This window comes from Gymnoscopelus braueri (genome assembly GCF_963280865.1).
Source record: "Gymnoscopelus braueri genome assembly, chromosome: 24".
Taxonomy (NCBI): domain Eukaryota; kingdom Metazoa; phylum Chordata; class Actinopteri; order Myctophiformes; family Myctophidae; genus Gymnoscopelus; species Gymnoscopelus braueri.
In genome coordinates, this window is record NC_137626.1 from 32,971,168 (window position 1) to 32,991,534 (window position 20,367).

At 41.0% G+C, this 20,367-nt stretch overlaps 1 protein-coding gene across 1 annotated transcript; it reads left to right on the top strand.

The window, feature by feature from the left end:
* The first annotated feature begins 5,883 nt into the window (after positions 1–5,883).
* On the top strand, positions 5,884–7,691 carry trim63a (tripartite motif containing 63a). Its single transcript, XM_080422200.1, has one exon. The coding sequence runs from the start codon at positions 6,047–6,049 to the stop codon at positions 7,088–7,090; it is 1,044 nt and encodes a 347-aa protein (XP_080278326.1). The 5' UTR covers positions 5,884–6,046; the 3' UTR covers positions 7,091–7,691.
* The last annotated feature ends 12,676 nt before the right edge of the window (positions 7,692–20,367 follow it).

Genomic DNA, 20,367 nt, shown 5'->3' on the forward strand with positions numbered 1-20,367 from the left:
AATGTCTTTCTCTTTTAATAATCAGTGAATATATGATAATGTCGCTCCACTAATAGCGAAGTGTGGTTTTAAAGTAGTTTCTCTTCTAACGTGACAGAAGGTGGGAGAACAGAACAGGGTTTTGATCTCTGACATTTAACCAGAACGGGACACTCCCGCCAACTTTGGAAGCCAATCTTAGCCATTCAGGATGGAATATGAAAAATCTGACAGATCCGTCTTGATCACAAGACTGATTCGCGTAATGTTTGGACAAAATCTGCATGAAAAAAAATACGCTTTTAGCAAAAATTGGCCTCCAGGGAGAGTGCGTGCACAGTTTCACGCCGATCGGTCCAACGATGCCGGAGATTAGCTGCTCACAGACGATCGGACAAACGGACACATACCCACACCCACACCCACACACACACACACACGGGCGAAAACATAGTCTTGGCCATGCCTTCAGCCTGGCGGAGGCAATTATCTACTCCTTGAAAGGAATGTAATGACGCAGGGATAATATTGTGATACATTTACTGGATGGGTTGATGGTTTAATACAGTATGTTTGGAAATAAAACCTCACATTGACTTAGTTCATAGTTGATTTCTGGTGGGGAATGTGTAACAAGAGTTAGGGTCTATCAAATGGAATACGTTTCTACACAAATTATGTGCTCATGACTAAATCCATGTCATGATTGTTCAACTTTGAGCTTAAAGGGATATTTCACTTTAAAAAAAAACGTTGGGTCATTTTATCGTCTACTCAGGCTTTTGTGAGCCCCCCAGACCGTTTTTAAGTTGCTTGATTTAGTATTTAAATATTTGATAATCATTTTATCAGACACGTCAACTTCCTATAACCCATTATAACTTCAAACTCAATTTTTAACCTGTTAGATTCATCAAAAACACCCGTCCTTAGTTCTGCTTACTCACCCTGCCCTCCTAATACGTGAGGGGCCGTCTTTTTTCGATTACTTTTTTCATTTATTTTATTTTATTTTTTTATTGTATTTATTTTTTTCCATTTTCCCAAAAAAATATTAAAATGATATCAAATATCTAAATACTGAATCAAGCAACTTAAAAACGGTCTGGGGGGCTCACAAAAGCCTGAGTAGACGATAAAATGACCAAACGTTTTTTTGAAAGTGAAATACCCCTTTAATGCCATATGGGGAGTTTATGATTATACATTTTTTGTATCAAAAGATAAACTAAAACATAGACAGTCTCCGCCAGGCCGAAGACAATTATTGTCTCCATTCCATCACCATTGTATTATAAGCTACTATCAAATCCACTGATATGCCTGGCCCTGGCCAATAAACTCAAAACCTGTTATGTTTCATTTCTAAACAGACCCCCTCAGCTGCAGAGGAGACTTGGGGGAGCAGGTGCAAATTAAGCTAAATTGTGACATCTAGAGGCTGAAAATGACAATTCTAGTGTTTCATGTTTTAATTCCACAATTGTTGCTCTTGAGAAAGAAGAAAAAAACAAGCAATGGTGGAATATATCACTAAGATATCAAATTCAAATAATATCGCACACTTTAACATCCCCCAGCCTGACAGCGTATACTTCTGGAATTGAATGAAAAAAATTGCTATTTCCGGCGTGTGACATGACACCATCGTACGACTGAGCATAAAACAGGCATAATAAACATGCTTAAATAAGTGTCATCTTGCGTGTCAGAGGCCCGCAACATGTGGGCCTCTAACAAGCTGGTCTCGGAGTCACTGAGGAGAGGGGCTCCTCAGTGACTCCGAGACCAGCTCCTCTCCTCTTACAGCATTTCATTTTGATTTTTTTTGACAAGGAAGCACCCTTTGACATTTTATTTTACACGCCCTGCCGTGACACTGAAGAACGTGTAGGTTCTAAAAAGAACCCGGTGAACCGCATTCCGAACCGTTGCCATCAGCACGCTGTCCGGGGCTATTACACGTGTGTGGCACTGTCTGCCACGCTGTCATGTACCTTCCAGGACACGCGGAAATGGACCGTTATGCATACTGAGTGAATACTGAATTACGTTTAGTACTGTAAAGAACATTTCGATGCCAATGCTTTTGTACTTTTACTGAAGTCAAATGTTTTATACAGGACATGTATTTGTATGTCTGGGCATTACTTCCACTACTCAATTTGTTATTTCAACCCAGAAAGTTTACAAAATGATAGAAATTTGCACTGCAGATTTTTCATTGATTACAGTATGATTGCATTGCACTCTAGAACAGTGGTTCTCAACCTGTGGGTCGGAACCCCCAGGGGGATCCCCACATGATTTTGGGGAGGGGGGTCCCCAGATGACAGTGAAGTGACAATTTAAAGACTTTTAAGACCTTTTTTAATTCCTAAAAAAAACCATTACTGCCAAGACCATTACCGCATCAACACTAGCCAACAAACTATACTACAAAAACTGGTCAAACTAGCCGATAGGAAAATAGCCGATCTACAAGCTCACAACGCCTCGCAACGGATCTGCTATTTTCACAATATTTATCTGTGGAGCCGAGTCAAACTAAATGTAATGCCTCAACTCCTACGATTCCAAGTGCTTAATATCAGGGTGGGGGGTCCCAAGTTCAAATATGATTATTTTGGGGGGTCACGGCCGAAAAGGTTGAGCACCCTTGCCCTAGAAGAGAGCAATAGTCACAGGCTGTTCGTGTGCTAAACATTGGAAGGATTTTAGCGGAACCGAGGAAGACGTTTTTGGAAAAGGGACGTAAATACGTATTTGAATGCATGACCTTGCAGCTGTGTGTGTGTGTGTGTGTGTGTGTGTGTGTGTGTGTGTGTGTGTGTGTGTGTGTGTGTGTGTGTGTGTGTGTGTGTGTGTGTGTGTGTGCATTCCAGACATGGAATGCATGGTGTGGAAGTCGTAAATCATCTGAAACCGATCTAACCCAGAATGATGAAATACAAACCCTTTCGGTTGTTTACTCTTTTGAATAATTAACATATACGAAAGTACTTGTTTTTATTAGTATTATTTATTTGTGTATTTCATTTTGTACCGTATTGTTTTGTCTACACCAAGCACAAACCAAGACAAATTCCAATAATTTCCAATGAAAGTTTTGCTGAAATTGTAATAATCGAATCTTGATCAACTCGATCACTCTGAAAAACATCAAGTAAATGTTTGTCTATGTATTGTGCATCTGCTATGCTGCTGCGATGCACGTAAAAAACATTCCCATAAGGGCAAAAAAGGACTCAGTCATCAATCAATCGCGCTCACTCGAAAAAAAGATTGATTGATTAATCAATCAATTGACTGATCAATCATTCAATTCGGGGGAAAGTGAGATCAGACTGTGGTCACCACATGAAGCAAGAAAGATCTATACAAAGTTGTAGAAGTTCAATCGATGCTTCTTCTCAATGCATAGACAAAATAACAATAATAAGTAACATCAACATTGTAATGTTTTCCTACAGTGACATGTCAAGATGTTATCATTATTTGGGGAAGTGCCGTTTTATAAAATTTATTAGAGATTAAACCTTGAGATTTTCATATGGTATCTTACAACACAACAACTTGCACGCACGCGCGCGCGCACACACACACACACACACACACACACACACACACACACACACACACACACACACACACACACACACACACACACACACACACACACACACACACACACACACACACACACACACACACACACACACACACACACACCTGTAAAAAAGATTGGTAAACTCCACTGTTGTGGTCATATTATTTTGGCAGGAACAACCTCTTCCATTTGGCCCCCTCACCCCACCCCCATTAACACACACCTGTTCTATGAGTACCATGAGAGGTCAATGTTTTGGCGAGCCCCGTCTGTACTCCGTCTGGACATGTTGCACAAGATGACGTCTTTCCAGCCGCACATGATTGAATGTTTACAGCGGAACACACGTGGCTGGACAGTTGTGTAATACACACAAACCATTGATGCTCAACCTTTTTAAATTCAAGGACCCCAGTTCGATGTGATTGTGTATAATATATATTTTTTTAATTATCAATTTTTCACAGAAAGGTATGCCAGTAAAGGTAATTTTCTTAAAATGTGTTTTCTAAACCTCTGGGACCCCAATCTACACCAGTGGTTTGCAATAAAGGGAAGAGACTAAGGCACTTTTGTGGACAAATGTGAAAGCCTTTAATAGTCTGGCTAATGCATAGCAGAATAAAAAACTACATCTACACGTTGCATCATGACGAAATGTTCTTTCTTCTTTTAGTCACCCTGATGATGTTGTCTTTTTTTGTAAATTGAATGCCCTACTTGATCATACTACAGTGTCACACAAAAACATCAAGAGTAGTATATCTGCAAGCTTTGGAGCTTGCAGATATACTACTTTTGCTATTTTTGAATTTCAATCCTGACAGTTTTGTCCAAAACTGTTACTTCTCAGGATTTACAACCTCATATTATGAGGTTTTCACTCGACAGATGATATATAATATTGTTCTCTATCTATCTATCTATCCATCTATCTATCTTTCTTTCTGAAATGGGCATTCTATAAATGACTATTTTATTTGACTTTTGCTAGGATAAGTATATTTTGATGCTAATACTTTTGTACTTTGATTTGTTGTCTGTCTGTCTCTGTCTGTGTCTCTCTCTTGCGCTCTCCTCTCTCCCCTCCCTCTCCCGCTCATTCACTCTCTGTAACACACACGCAAACAGTAAACAAGATACCATTTTGTGGTCAAACTGTACTAGACTGTGTACTGTGTTACAGTGAAACTATGTATCCCATGACTATTGGTGGCGGTATTGTTTGATTTGGTCAATCATAAAGTTAACCTTCAATGCATTCAACTATACATTTAATTAAACAAACAAAACAACAAAACAATTTTGATGAAGCTGTGATTGTACTTAACAGTATGTTATGACGATATCATAATAATGTTATACCATTATGACGAGAAAACACTTCCTCAATTGACTGAATTGAACACAAATTGACCAAAACCATAATAATGAACATCAACAACAATAGAAACTGTATTGTGTTGCAGTTCAACTTTCAACTTTTTCATATATAGCTTCATAGACTTGATTGACAGCACTATCATCAGTGTTGCATTGGATTCACGTTAATGTGTATTTTCAGACATTTCATCACTTGTCAATACTTGGTTTGCTCTTTTTTTTCCCTCTATACCAAACCTCTTTGCCGAAAATAGCCGATCTGCAAGCTCGGTTGTGAGCTTGTAGATCTGCTATTGAAGACCCCTGCCCCCTTTACGATGCAACAAACCCACTGGATCCACTGTGCAGCGCTCTGACAGAACACACATTCATCAACAACGTGGGGCGATCCGTTTTCCTCACGCGTCAACCGGCGTGTTTTATGAATGTACAAAACCACTGAACGTAAACACATTGAGCGTAAACACATTTGTGTTTTACTGCCGGTCATGAGATGGGCGGAGGTGGTTTGTTGATGTTGTTGTTGTTCTGTGGGAGTCACAGACAGACCAGACTGTACTCCCCCCCCCCCCGAGTCACAAGGGGTTGTGTTTTGGCCCCCTGTCCCCATTGCGTCGTCCCCTTCACACCTCTCTGCTGCAGAGAGGGGGGCTCAGAGGGAACAGCCAGGACAGGGGGCGGGGGGTGTTGAGGCTAAGTATGGCATGTGCCAAAGAAAGCAAGGGGGAGGGGGGTGGGGGGTGAGGGTGGGAACTATTTTCTCCGAAACGAGACCCACAAACAAGCCGAGGGCGGGACTGTGCCTCAGATGGTTGGTTGGGAGAGGGGGGGGGGGGGTTGGGTGGCCGGCGTCAGGGGGTATATAAGCTCTCAGCTGTCTCCCCAACGGGCCAGATCAAAAATAAACACATCTCGAGCGAGAGCAGCTACAGCACTTGTAGCACAGGGAGATAAGCACACACACACACACACAAAGGAACGCCACCACAACCTCGTCCCCAGGGATCAGAGACCCGACCCAGGATTTTTTAAGGGACTAAACTCAAAAGAGAGAGAAACCCCAGAGAAAGGAACATGGATATCCAGACAGGACAGATCCGACCCTCCAGCCCCATGGACCTGGAGAAGCAGCTGAGCTGCCCCATCTGCCTGGAGATGTTCAGCAAGCCGGTGGTCATCCTCCCGTGCCAGCACAACCTCTGCCGCGGCTGCGCCAGCGACCTCTACGACTCCAAGAACCCCTACCACTACTCCGGCGGCGTCTTCCGCTGCCCCACCTGCCGCTTCGAGGTGGTGCTGGACCGCCACGGCGTCTACGGCCTCCAGAGGAACCTGCTGGTGGAGAACATCATCGACATCTACAAGACGCAGCTGGAGAAGAAGGGCGAGGAGCGCCCGGCGGAGGAGCCCCCGCTGAAGGACAAGGACGCCAAGGCGCCGCGGTGCACGGAGCACGAGGACGAGCACATCAACATCTACTGCGTCACGCACCAGACGCCCACCTGCTCCATGTGCAAGGTGTTCGGCCAGCACAAGGACTGCGAGGTGTCACCGCTGCAGGCCGTCTACCAGAGCCAGAAGACGGAGCTGCGCGGCGCCGTGGAGACGCTGGCCACGGGCAACGCCTGCCTGCAGTCCGTCATGGCGCAGATGGAGGACACCTGCAAGGTGGTGCAGGAAAACGGCGAGCGGCAGAAGCGGCGCCTCGGCGAGAGCTTCGACCTCCTCTACGCCGTGCTGGAGGAGCGCAAGGCGCAGCTGGTGGAGCGCATCACGCAGGAGGAGGAGGAGAAGGTGGCCACGCTGCGCTCGCTCGCCGAGTCGTACAAGGTGCAGCTGGAGGCCAGCAGCCAGCTGAAGGAGCGCGTGACGCAGAGCATGGAGAAGAGCGGCGTGGCCGAGTTCCTGGTCGCCGCCAAGGGCCTCATCAGCCAGGCCAAGGAGACGGCGCTGGGCGGCCGGCTGGAGAGGCCCGAGCCGGGCTACGAGAGCATGGACCACCTCGCCGTCGACACAGAGGAGGTGGAGGTGCTGCTCGCACAGATGGACTTTGGAGATAACTACGATGAGGAGGACGATGAGGAACAGGTGACGGAGGAGGAAGAAGAGGAGGAATAATTGTCGTTTCATTTTTTTTGGGAGATAAAGACACTGGGACAGGTTTGAGTGAGGTGATAAGGAGTATAGGGAGATAAGTCATAAGGTTGACATGAGGACTGTTGAACACGCTGCTTCGTAGAGGAAGGGTACCAACGGGTATTCAAGGACAGAAAACGGAAACGTGCAATTTTTTAAATGTTTTTTTGGGATGTTTTATGAATGTTTCATGAATGTGTTTTTTTTTCTTCTTACGCATACAAAATGAAACATTTTGTATTGACTTGTATTGCAGTTTTTTTTATACTTTTTTCTATTTTCATCTGTGTTTCTAACGTACTGTATGCCATTTTGATAGATGCTCAACTTGATATCGCAGGAAAATGTTTGTTCATACTTGAATGCTTTCCACGCGCATCACTCAAGTCGAGACCACACACACACACACACACACACAAAGAAGAAAAAAAGGAAAAAATGTATATTTATTATCTGTCTTTGTCTCTTTGTACAACTGAAAACTTGAAATGCGATTTGTGCACTGAAAAATTCAGACACTGCTGTTATTTGTTTTTTCATTGTCCTCAAGAGTGTGGAATAAAGTTTTTTTCAATGATACTTCTGCCTTTCTCTCTCGCTCTCTCTCTTTGTCTTGAGCTCAGGGAACATTTCATGTCACATTTGACACGTTCATTCATATTTAAATTTTTAAATCAGTCTTCTTACACGGCAAATTCTTAGTGTTAATTTAACTCAGAAGAGCGCACAGATGTAAACGGGTCCATTTGTGGTCCATTTGTTTACATTTTGTACACTCTTCTGCATTACATTAACATTAAGTAAAAAGATTTTTACTTTGTAGCATTGCCAGGCCAAAAAAAACACACACACACGCTCAAACCTCTCCCAGCTGGCATTGGGAGAATGTCACCTATATTTACACGAGGGTCACAAAACCCCTCTACAGCCTTACTTAGACCTATTGGTCGGTGAAAAAAATTGAGGCTATTTTTACTTGTCTGAATGGGTGAGGCAGCGAGCCGGACTGGAATAGCGTGCCGAGAGTCACTGCCAGTGGTTTAAAGTAACTAGTGCATTTACTCTGTATTTACTCAAGTAAAAGTTTTTGGTATTTTTTTTTGTCTTTCCAATTTCCCACAGTGCTTTTACTTCTACTCCACTACATCTCAAAGGCCAAATATTGTACTTTTTACTCCACAAAAATTATTTTAAAACTTTTAGTTAGTAGTTACTTTGTAGATTTAGATTATTATTACAAAACATACAGTAGCCACTTCTGCCTTTTTTAAGCCATTTGAAAATGGCCGATCTACACTGATCTACATCTCTGTGATCTGCTGTTTTCAAAAGATTTGTATACATTTTATAACTTGTGAAATGGGACATTCTGCGTAGTGAGTACTTTTACCTTTGGTACTTTAATTATATGTTGATGCCAGTACTTTTGCACTTACTCAAGTAAATTTTGAATTCCGGATCTTTTACTTGTAATAGATTATTTCTACATTGCAGTATAGATACTTTCACTCAAGCAAAAAAAAATGCAGTACTTTTTCCATCACTGGTTAGGGGAGGGGGGGTGGGGGTGTTCATGTTTCTGTGAGGCCGCCCTCGCCGGCCTGTCCAGTTGCTCTGCGGGATTCCGGGGAGTGTTAGGGGTCAAAGGTCATTCCCGGAACCGCATTATCAGCTCTCTGCGTGACACAGTGGGGGAGAGGGGGGGTCCTTCGACCTTGTTTTTTGCTCTTGTCCAAAACGGTGTTGCGGACGACCGCTATTTCTGATGCAACACGTCAGAGACTTACACAAAGACCCACTATGGAACACTTACAGTACATAGTTTGGTTGTTTTCTTTTGTAAAGAAAAAAGGGTTAAGGTGATTAACTTAAAACTGTGGAGATTTTTTATTTAGCTTTAAGGCTTTCAAACATATTCTAATGTGAAACCAATACTAACATTTTTAGACAACATTAAAGGAGTAGTTCACCCAAAAAAACGACACATTTTCAATCAATTACACACCCCATGAAGCCTTGAATTCATGGAGATCTTTTTGTTTTTGTCGTATTCCTAAGCCAATAATTTCATGACCGGTGGAGTCTGACCGATAAGCCGGTCATCAAATTATTGGCTTAGGAATGTGACAAAAACAAATGAATTGAAGGCTTCATGGGGTGTGTAATTGATCGAAAATACGTATTTTTTGGGTGAACTACTCCTTTAAGGACAAAATACAATAGAGCCTTCAGCTGATTAAGAACACAATATGATTTACAGGGGGAAAAAAAGTCTCACTAATAGCGGATTATTGTAACTTATTTTACCGTTACCGTTTCCATTTGGATTGTTGCTACAATGCCCAAGAGTTGAAAGAAACCTTTACCTACAGCATATTATGCGATGTCACAAATACAATCTTGCACATATTTATAAATCATCTGCTGCCTTACATACCGTCAGGAGTGAATATGGCCTGTTACCTGTTAAGTACATAAACCAGTGGTTCACAACCAGTGGTCCATATTGTATACGTTGGCTATTAAATATAGCAGATATACAAGCTCGCGCTGCAAGCTTGTACATCTGCTATTTTTTTTACATTTTCAAAAAATCTTTTAAAGTCTTTGAAGAATGTTGTAGAATTTTGCATTTTTTAACACAAATCTCTTCTCTTCCGGGGGTCCCTGGCACAAAACATTTTCAGATGGGGGTCCACGGCCAAATGTGTATCAATGTAGGGGTCCTTGGCATGAAAAAAAGTTGAAAACTACTGACATAAACCGTATATTTATCAGTGAAACAATGGAAACAAAGAGGAGGAGTTTATCTCTCTCATGTCCTCAGCACTCCCAGCATCACATGGTTGCATTGAAGAGGCTGTTGGCTGATAAAAGACTGGCACACTGTCAGCCGCAGCTCACACACACTCACTATCTGCTGATACTGTACTGCCCTGACTGATAGACAGAGAGAGAGTGAGAGAGAGGCATGTGAGCTGATGGAAGGATGGCAGGGGACTGCAAGTACTGTAGATATATTTGACAGTATACGACAGCCACGGGGAAACAACAACAACAACGGGCCGTTAACCAGTGGTGGAAGAAGTACTCCGATATTTTTACTTAAGTAAAAGTAGCAATACCACAATATAAAAATACTCTGTTACAAGTAAAAGGCCCGTGTTCAAAATGTTCCTTGAGTAAAAGTACAAAAGCATTGGCATCAAAATATACTTAGTAAATATACTATAAAAGTACTAAAATGTTTGAAAATAGATATACAAGCTCACTGCGAGCTCGTATATCTGCAATTTTCTGCAAAGAAGAAAACACAAATCTTCTCTTCTGGGGGTCCCTGGCACAAAACGTTTTCATATGGGGGTCCGCGACGAAATACATACAATTTTGGTGGTCCTTGGCTACAAAAAGGTTTGAGAACTATACTGATTTAGAAGACATTTGTAGAATCGGCCTCAGGTCTTAATGTGTTAATATTGAATATCGGCACACCTCAAAGTCAAATGTTTAATCACTGTTCTATATCAATGGTCGTAGTGTGGCTGTCGGCCGGGTCAGAGACCTTGCATCGCCATGTTTCAACTTTTTATATTTTTCATAAATGAATTCCCTATTATTTTATACTTCATCGTATGACAGCATAGAGTTAAAAATAGTATGACAGGTGTTGCATTAAAAGGAGGAACACAGATGATCTACAAGCTCCACATATGAGATTGATTGATTGATTGATTGATTGATTGATTGACAACAAGCATAATGTACAAAACAAATGAATGCACATTTTGGTGAAAAGGATTACACAAAAAAGCCTGAAGGCTTATTTCCATCGTGGTCCTATCATTATCGTTGTGACGAGGGGAGAAATAAATAAATAAAAACAATTAAATACATAGAATTCAGTTTAAAATCAGGACCATGTGGTATTTAGAAAACTCTTCTAGGAGGACTTAAAGCTAATAATAGTCCCAATCAACTTAGTGACCTCAGGCAACCCATTCCACGTGATAGCTGCGGAATACAAAAAAAAAGAGTCCTTTCCTTAAAGGGCTTGCAGATCTGCTATTTTGGGGCGTGACCGACAAACCTGTCGCCTGTAACAACATGCCCAAAACAGAGGCGCCAGGTTGAAAGTGGTTAAGTCTGTCCAAATATTGATGAACCAATGACAAAGTATTAACAAGAGCCTGTGACTAAATAATAACTACATTGGATCCATTGGAACACAGGTTATTTTTTCTTTTCTTTTTTCCTGTCAAGTAACGGTTTTGGACAAGTTTCAAATAGGCTGTTTTCACAATGTTTATCTGTGGAACCGAGTCAAACTAAATGTAATGCCTACAATTCCAAGGGCTTGTCAGGGTGGGGGGTCCCCAGTTCAAATGTGATTATTTTGGGGGGTCACGGCCTGAAAAGGTTCAAAACAAACAAAAACAAATGTGGGAACCAGGGGGGTTCCCAGATGACAGTGAATATTTTCAGAATAGCAGATCTACAAGCTCACAAAACGTTGCAACGCTTGTGAGCTTGTAGATCGGCTATTTTCAAAAGTTTAAATAGGGCTGAAGTGGTTTATGTATGTTTTGTCAATTAAAATCAAGCTGCAAAGGCAAAGAAACATAGTAGGCTAACTAAAGTTTTCAAATAATTGTAGTGGAGTAAAAGTAGGCTATAATATTTGCCTCTGAGATGCAGTGGAGTAGAAGTAAAAGTAATGCAAATTGGAAATACTCCAGTCAAGTAAAAATACCTTAAAATTATACTTGAGTACAGTACATGTACTTAGTTACTTTCCACCACTGTCAGCATTAGATTAATTACTTACTCACCTTCTGCAAAGATGACGAAAGAGAACACACTTTTGTTCCATAGGCATATCGTCTTGGTTTCAGAGAGCATGGTGGTAAATATGAACTTTTGCCCTAAAGTATTTATATTCCATAATGTCCGACGTTCACGTCTGTGTTGTTTACTTTTACTGATGGGAGAACGGAGAACGTAGGCTTGACGCACGTCATCAAGGGGCCTTCGTGGAAATTTGTTTCCTTTCAAGATGATGCACATTTCAAAATAAGAGTTTTTTGTATCTATACCTGTAATGTTATAATTCCACATACGTTTTATTTTGATACATACTACTGGAAATAGAAGTAGCCAGGTAGCCTAGTTGAAACTACAACGGTGTCTAACCGAGAGTTATACTTCTCCACACAACGGTGTATAACCGAGAATTATACTTCTCCATACAACGGTGTATAACCGAGAGAGTCCATGCATTAACGGACCAAACCATTTTGGGATTTACACGGGGGGGGGGGATAAATTAGTGTTTATTAGTGCATGTCATGATTTCAAAAGCGGGTTCGGATTCTATTAACTTAAATTAAAAAAGTATTTTTTAATTATCCTAAATTACTTGGGGGGGGTCCAATCTGACTTGGGGGGGTCCAATCTGAAGCTAGGGGGGGACAAAACCCCCCCGCCTCCCCCCCCCCCGGGATTGACGCGCATGCCTGGAGTGATGCATTCAAGTGCCGTAAGACTTATGGACGATTTAGGAAAACAGTGCTAAACCTCATAAGCGATTATTAAAAAAAAAAAAGAAAAAAGTTGGACACTGAGGGAGACTCTGAAGAGCGTTCCCACACGTGTTCACACCATTCCCCCGCAACGGTTGCTATGGGAACGCCGTTCCCAAGCGTGCAACGCCATTTCCACCACTGACTATAGGTAGTGTTTGCAGCCTGTCAGTCCAAAGGTTGAGAGTTCGATCCCTATTAATGGCAATAGGTTGAGATGTCCAATCAATCCATTCCGTTTCCATCTCTCTCTTCAAACTATTCCGTTTCCATGTCTCTCTCTCTCTCTTCAAACTATTCCATGTCCGTCTTTTCTCTCTCTCTCTCTTCAAACTATTCCATGTCCGTCTTTTTTCTCTCTCTCTCTCTCTCTCTCTCTCTCTCTCTCATCTCTCTCTCTCTCTCTCTCTCTCTCTCTCTCTCTCTCTCTCTCTCTCTCTCTCTCTCTCTCTCTCCTCTCTCTCTCTCTCTCTCTCTCTCTCTCTCTCTCTCTCTCTCTCTCTCCTCTCTCTCTCTCTCTCTCTCTCTCTCTCTCTCTCTCTCCTCTCTCTCTCTCTCTCTCTCTCTCTCTCTCTCGCAGCTATATTTTATCTTGTATTTGTATGTTTAAAGTGACACTTGTCTCGTCATTTAAGATAGTTCATTTTCTTATTTGAGTTCCCAATAGTGTAACCTTAACTGTGTCAGTATGACCTTAAACCTAAACTGTGCTTATCAACTTGAGATGAGATCATATTATTGCAACCTTGTGCTGCCCAGGTGCCTGGTACAGATAGATAAGGTCAGAACACAGGGCTCTTTTCTCTATAATGATGTACCAAGCTCTCTCTCTCTCCCTTGAGGGGAGTGACTTACTGACTGTATGTAAACTGTTGCTTTACTCTGTATGTCTCAGAATGCATTCTCTGAATAAACCAATTTATTGAACTCCGTATTCTCTTCTCATATTTGGTTCTGCGTCACGGTAACTAACTGAATATTTCAAACTCAAGATTTCCTAGCTATCACCCCAGGTCAAATATGATTATTTTGGGGGGTCCCCAGTTCAAATATGATTATTTTGGGGAGTCACGGCCTGAAAAGGTTGAGAACCACTGCCATATAGGACCATCAAAATGTGGACCAAGGACCCAGCAAGAAAAAAAAAGTTACAACAACCCCATGTGGACAATGAGTAGCTGCTACTCTAGTGGCAGCCAACGGGGATCCAAATTAAAAGAGTAAAGAAAAGAGGTGTCAGCTGTCAGTTTATAAAGTCCACCCTCGCGACATGCGTCAATATGATTGGATGACTGGATGATAAGTCGCTGACGCTTATCAGCTGTAGCAGTGTGAATTAATATGATATTGACAATTGGATGTGGTAGAGGGAACGGCACTCTGTTTTGTATCTGAGTTCCCTCTGCCAAGTCTGTTGTTTTCCTAATGCATTTATATCAGGACACCTGACCTTGGAGTGCATAGAGAGAGAGAGAGAGAGAGAGAGAGAGAGAGAGAGGAGAGAGAGAGAGAGAGAGAGAGAAGACTGTATATATATGTTTTACTTCAGCTGCATACAATTCAATTCAAAGGGCTTTATTGGCATGAGAAAACATACATACGTTTACAGCATAATACAACAATACAATCAAAACGAAAAATATGTACATACAGTACAAGCTTGTTTGGTGACCAAGTTCGTTTATTGATGAAGCGCGGTGTTACTCAGGCAAGAACACACGCACACAATTACATTACAGTAAAGATATACAATTTTCAGAACTTTTTTCAACTTTTATAGCTGAGAGCAGACTTACTGTAGACTCAGAGAGACAGAGAGACAGAGAGACAGGCAGGCTGACAGTTAAGGCTTTTGCAGACAGGGTGCGATTTTTCGGAAACAACGGACAATATAATTTTTTAAAAGAACACATGGTTTCTCTATGACCTCATGCACACCGGCTCCGAATTTGCCGTGCGGCAAGTGGCTGCGGTGGTGCGTTTGTTTTCAATTGAACCCAGTTTGATTTGTGCGTCTTTTCGCATGCGGTAAAAACTGATTTATCAATCGCACCCTGTCTGCAAAGGCCTTTACTGTACCACTCAGAGACAGACAGACAGACAGACAGACAGACAGACAGACGGGCCTGTGCCACTGTAGGACACAGACAGAGGGGAAAGCAGACAGATTATAAACAGATTAGACAGTAGAGTTGGCAGAGGCAACTATTCGTGTAGCACATTTCCACAACAAGGCAAGTGCATTACACAAAACAAAACATTAAAAGCTTTAAAACCTCATACACAAGAAACACATAAAGGACATTTGAATGCAATAAAACAAAAAAAAGCTTCTAAGAGTAAAGAGAATAGAAAATAAGGCAAATAGATGGACTGGTAGAGAATAAAAACAAGCAAGCAAGCAGAGAGAAAAACAGATAGAATGACAGGCAGAAACACAGAAGATGAAACATAAATACAGATAAATACAGACATGAAGAATAATGAAATCCCCTTCATATTAGAACTATCCATTAAAGCAGGTATGGGAAGTACTTCCTTCATATGGGTTTTTAGCACAAAGCAGATTAACATGTGCGCACAGCGTAGCGTACAGCTGTTTTTAATTGCCGAGCAGTGTTTGGGTTGGCAGATACAGAAATACACCTCCGAAACAGGAGAGAGAGGGCTAGAGTTACCACGGGGGTCTTAGCGCTCGCTAACGCACCACGACATGTCTCTGTGAGCAACCACAAATACTGGCCGTTACATGGAGTGGGAAACCTTTACATTACCTAAGGATTTTCACTTCGGGTATATGAAGGCACATGATGTTTTATCAGATGTGTTTACACTGCAGATAAAAGGGATCAAGTTTTACCCAGCAGTCAAGACTATATAACTTACAATTATTTTAACAATATGGAACAAAGAAAAGCATTCACATTCAGTCTTCAGTTATCTGAAGACTCACCTCTTCAGACTGTAGCACTTGACCTACTGTAGCCTTGATGACCATGCAGTCTTATGCAAAGAAAGGTTAAAATGTCATTTAGATAGCATGTTATTTAGACAGACGCTAGGTTCATTTGTTTACCTGGCATCCTATACATTTCTGGTTTCAATGTACAGAATAAAAAAAAATATATATATATATTATATTGTTCAGATTGTTTGGCTAGGCACTACACTGTCTCTATGCCTTTGATGTATGTGTTTACCTTGCTTACTGTAAGTCGCTCCGGATAAAGAGCATCTGCTAAACGCCTGAATTGTAAATTGAACATGTGAATACAACGCACATTGTAAAGTGCTTTAGAGAAACCATGGTGTGCATGTGACAATACAAATCTTGACCATTGAGCCTGCTTTAACAACTTGAACCCTATAGCATCCCATTTCTGGGTAGAACATTCATCGAAAGTAGCCAATCTGCAAGCTCACAACTCGTTGCAACGCAACACGTTGTGAGCTTGTAGATCAGCTATTTTCAGAGAAGAGATTTAGTGTAGAGGGGAATAAAAGTGCAGACCAAGTACAGACTACAGAGTCGACCCCATTGTTGCTGTTGGGCAGAAACTTCTTAACTCAATTTTTTTTCTTTTTGTGTTTTTCCGTAAGTTGCAGATCTACAAGCTCGAGGCGTTTTGAGCTTGTAGATCTGCTATTTTTTATGCTTTTCAATTTGAATCCTGAAAAGTCACAGTTTTGGACATAACGAGGTTTCCACAGAGACGATAGAAGGTTACATTTCTGCACCGAACGAAGACTAAATCGTTATCAAGACCGGGAAAGCATCTGTCATTTTAGATTTTAAACATTATTTTATACTCTGGCTATACTTTGGCTATTAAAAAATAACAGATATGCAAGCGAGCTATTTTTGTGCCAATTTATGCAAATCTTTGAATATATAAGTGAACATTTGTAACTCACATCTTTGCTCCTGCAACTAAATATTTTGAGATGGGGGTCCGTGGTCAAATACATCATTTTGGGGGTCCTTGACATGAAAAAGTTTGAGAACCACTAATATTATAGCAACACCAGTGTTTCAGAAAACTGTTAGGATTTAGAAGACATTTTGTAGAATCGCTCTCAGGTCTTAATGGGTTGATATTGCACAGGGTGAACTCTCTGACCTTGTCTATTGTAAGTGTCTGGGCAGACCTCTCTGGGGGTCCGGGGTGGTGAAAAGCAAGTCACAGCACGGTACTGTATGTAGGTGAGCATGCAGGGTCCTTCTCCCGATATAGCGCAGTAGATCACAGCTGTTTCCAGGCTTGTGTTTCTCCTCGGCCATGCCTAGACAGATTGAGCTACTTAATACACTTGAACACACGGAGACGCGGCACATGCACACAAATGCACGTACACGTTTTTGGCAAAGAGATCTGGTGTAGAGGAAATACTCGTGGACTTACTATAGAACCCTGGGGGTCAACTAAGTATATAGGGTTTAAAGCGACACTATGTAACTTTTTTTAATGAATAAAATGTAATTGTGTTCAATCTGCATGGTAGAGTATGTTAATACAATATAACTTACAATTGGGGTGGTTGTATTCGTCTCCCTGCTCTTCCATTGAGACATTTAGATCGTGTCATGGTCATGTCTCACCGAGACACATTTATCCCCTGAGCAAGCAGGCAGGCTCTATTAGCTCAATTGGTAAAACTTGCACAGGAAACCAGGTTAAACCTGTAAATACCCACTCACTAACAGAGCACTCGCAGCACCTATATGTGGACCTTATGTCTCCGATAAATTGTACATTTTAGATTATTTTAGAGGAGAACTGTCAGATCACCACGCAAAACCTTCTTCAGCTGCATGAATGTGCAGTTATATTCTGTGCATCTTCAGTCACTAATTTATTTATCCATTATTTTCAGTATATTCTATATGCTGTATTATTATTATTATTATTGTATTTTGGCTGTAACATAAACATATATAGGCTAAACCGTATATACTGTACGTTTAAACTGTAGTCTATGGTCACTCACCAACAAAATAAAAACAAAATAAAAACTGAACTACGATGACTAAAACTCACTATCACTAACTATATTAGACTAAAATCTTAGTGAGGGACTAGTGGAGAAGAGATCCAGTAGAACTAAAAGACAAGTCATTTTATGTTTGGTTGTGCTCGGGTGTTGCGCTCTGAAGATAGCAGATCTACAAGCTCACAACGGGTCGCGCTGCGACTATTTTCAGCATGCAACCAAGTGTAAAATCAGCCATTACGACGCCATCAAGGCACAGCCAAAATACATTTTTAAAACTAGACAAAAACTAAAACATTTCAGGTGACTAAAATATGATTAAAACTAAATGGAATTTTATTTAAAAGACTATGTCTAAAACTAAATCAAAATTTGCTGTCAAAATCAACACTGTACAAACACATTAATATTGTCTTTGATAACGTGTGGAAAGTTGCCACATGTTGTTTGCAGCGCACACGCACACACACACACACACACACACACACACACACACACACACACACACACACACACACACACACACACACACACAATAGAGGGGTGAACTATCCCTTTAACACCCTACTTGATCGATAGGAAAAAAAAAGTACTTTTTTTGGGTGAACTATCCCTTTAATTTATGAAAAAAAACCAAAAGTTAGAATATGGAGATAAGAGGTTTCTGCCCCGACAGCGCCGATACAGTATATGTTTGGCGTTGACACCTGAGACCAGCGGCCTGTAAGGACGTATAGAATTGACTTGTTGCTATTAGCAGCAGGCTCAGCTGTCTGTTGGAAGTAAACAGATAAACACACGGGAATAGTTTTACCTTCTGTCCCATCCCGTATACCTGTTAGAAGTGCACGTGGCGTCGGTTTGATTGGCGTCGACACGATTGTTATTTCTGGGCTAGAGGGCAGGAGGACAGAGGGTGTCATTTGTTTCATCTGTTAAATGTGGGCTCGTAAAGACCCTTTGAGACCGTGACGGTGATTAAAGGGATTATGCAAAGACATTTGAGCGGAGCTATTTGATCCTTACTTGACATTTATCTCAGGATGTGTGAGTGAGTGTGTGCGTGCGTGCGTGCGCACAGACCACATGCACTCTAATCAATCAGTAATCAAAAGTAGTTAATATACAGTAGCGTCACAATCATTTTAACCACTTTAACCATATTTTATACATCGGATATTCAAAAATAGCAGATCTACAAGCTGATAGTGTGACACTTTGTGCTGCACCATGAGCTTGTACATCTGCTGTTTTTTTTAAATCATGATTTTTTTTTCAAATCATGATTTTTTTTTTTCAAATCTTGTAATAAACAGTATATATATATGTTTTAGTTTTTAGTTTTTTTTAAGTGAAAATGTTTAACTCAAATCTTTGCTTCTGGGGGTCCCTGGCACAATATCTTTTTGAGATGGGGGTCTGCAGCCAAATAGGCTACATATCATTTTGGGGGGTCCTTGGCACCACTACTGCACTAATAGATCAGGCATCTAGGGGCTAGGGTTTCTTAATAACTGTAGTTTTACACTTAATTATTTACCGAAACATAAAGAACAGGCACTAGAGCTCAACAGATCACACACAGGGGAAGTGTTAGTTTAAATCCCAGAGTGTGAAAAAGTTTTTTTCACACTCCTGAGTTTTTTACACTCCTGAATTTTTTTCTAATTCCTGAAGAAGATCCAGCAGGATCGAAACGTTGACAAAGCAATAAACAAGTGGAGCTGAGAGATTGTTTGTTGTTTTCGGTGTGGAAAAAGTACCTACAAGGGTCCATTATTTGTACACTCAGATCACTAACACTGGGGATGCTGCATGTGCTGTGGCTGCAGTGGTGGAAAGTTACTAAGTACAATTTTGAGGTATTTTTGATTTACTGGAGTATTTCCAATTTTCAATCATTTTACTTCTACTTCTACTTGTGAAAGGTGACCTTCTGCATAATGAGTACCTTTACTTTTGGTATAAGTACATTTTGATTCCAATACTTTTGTGCTTTTACTCAAGTAAATTTTGAATACCGAACTTGTACTTGTAACAGACAAGACTACAATAGAAGTCTGGGTAAAACATGTGAGTACTTCTTCCATCACTGTGTGGCTGTCATCTTGAGCATAGGACTCTCATATGGCGATGTCTTTTTATAGCTTTTTATAGTTCACATGGGCCTGAGACCCGATAGCCTCTGATGTATCTCCATACCAAAGCTGATGTTCACCGTTCACTAGTATGTTTAGTATTGTTTACGGTATACATCAGTGCATTGCATCATTCACTGTATGGAGCTTTACCAGCGCAGCACGTGAAACTGCTTTTACTTTTACCATTTCACACTTGATCATTTATTAGCCACATGCAGATGTTTAAGAAGAGTAATATAACCCTTAAGTGTATTAACCCACTTAGACCGGGAAAGTATCTATGTCATTTCAGATTTCTTTGGCTATTCAAAAATAGCAGATATACAAGCTCATAGCGGGGCACTGAGTGCCGCACTATGAGCTTGTAGATCTGCTATTTTTGAAAAATCTTGAAAATGCGTGCAAATCTTTGAATATATATATTTTTTAAAGTGAACATTTATAAAATATATTGTTCCAGGGACCCCCAGAAGCAAAGATTTGAGTGAAAAATGTTAATGACAAATATATATACAAAGATTTGCACAAAATGTCACGATTTTTCAAA

What these genes read in the sequence shown, in the direction of transcription:
- trim63a (XM_080422200.1), top strand. Translation starts at nt 6,047, where the DNA reads ATGGATATCCAGACAGGACAGATCCGACCCTCCAGCCCCATGGACCTG.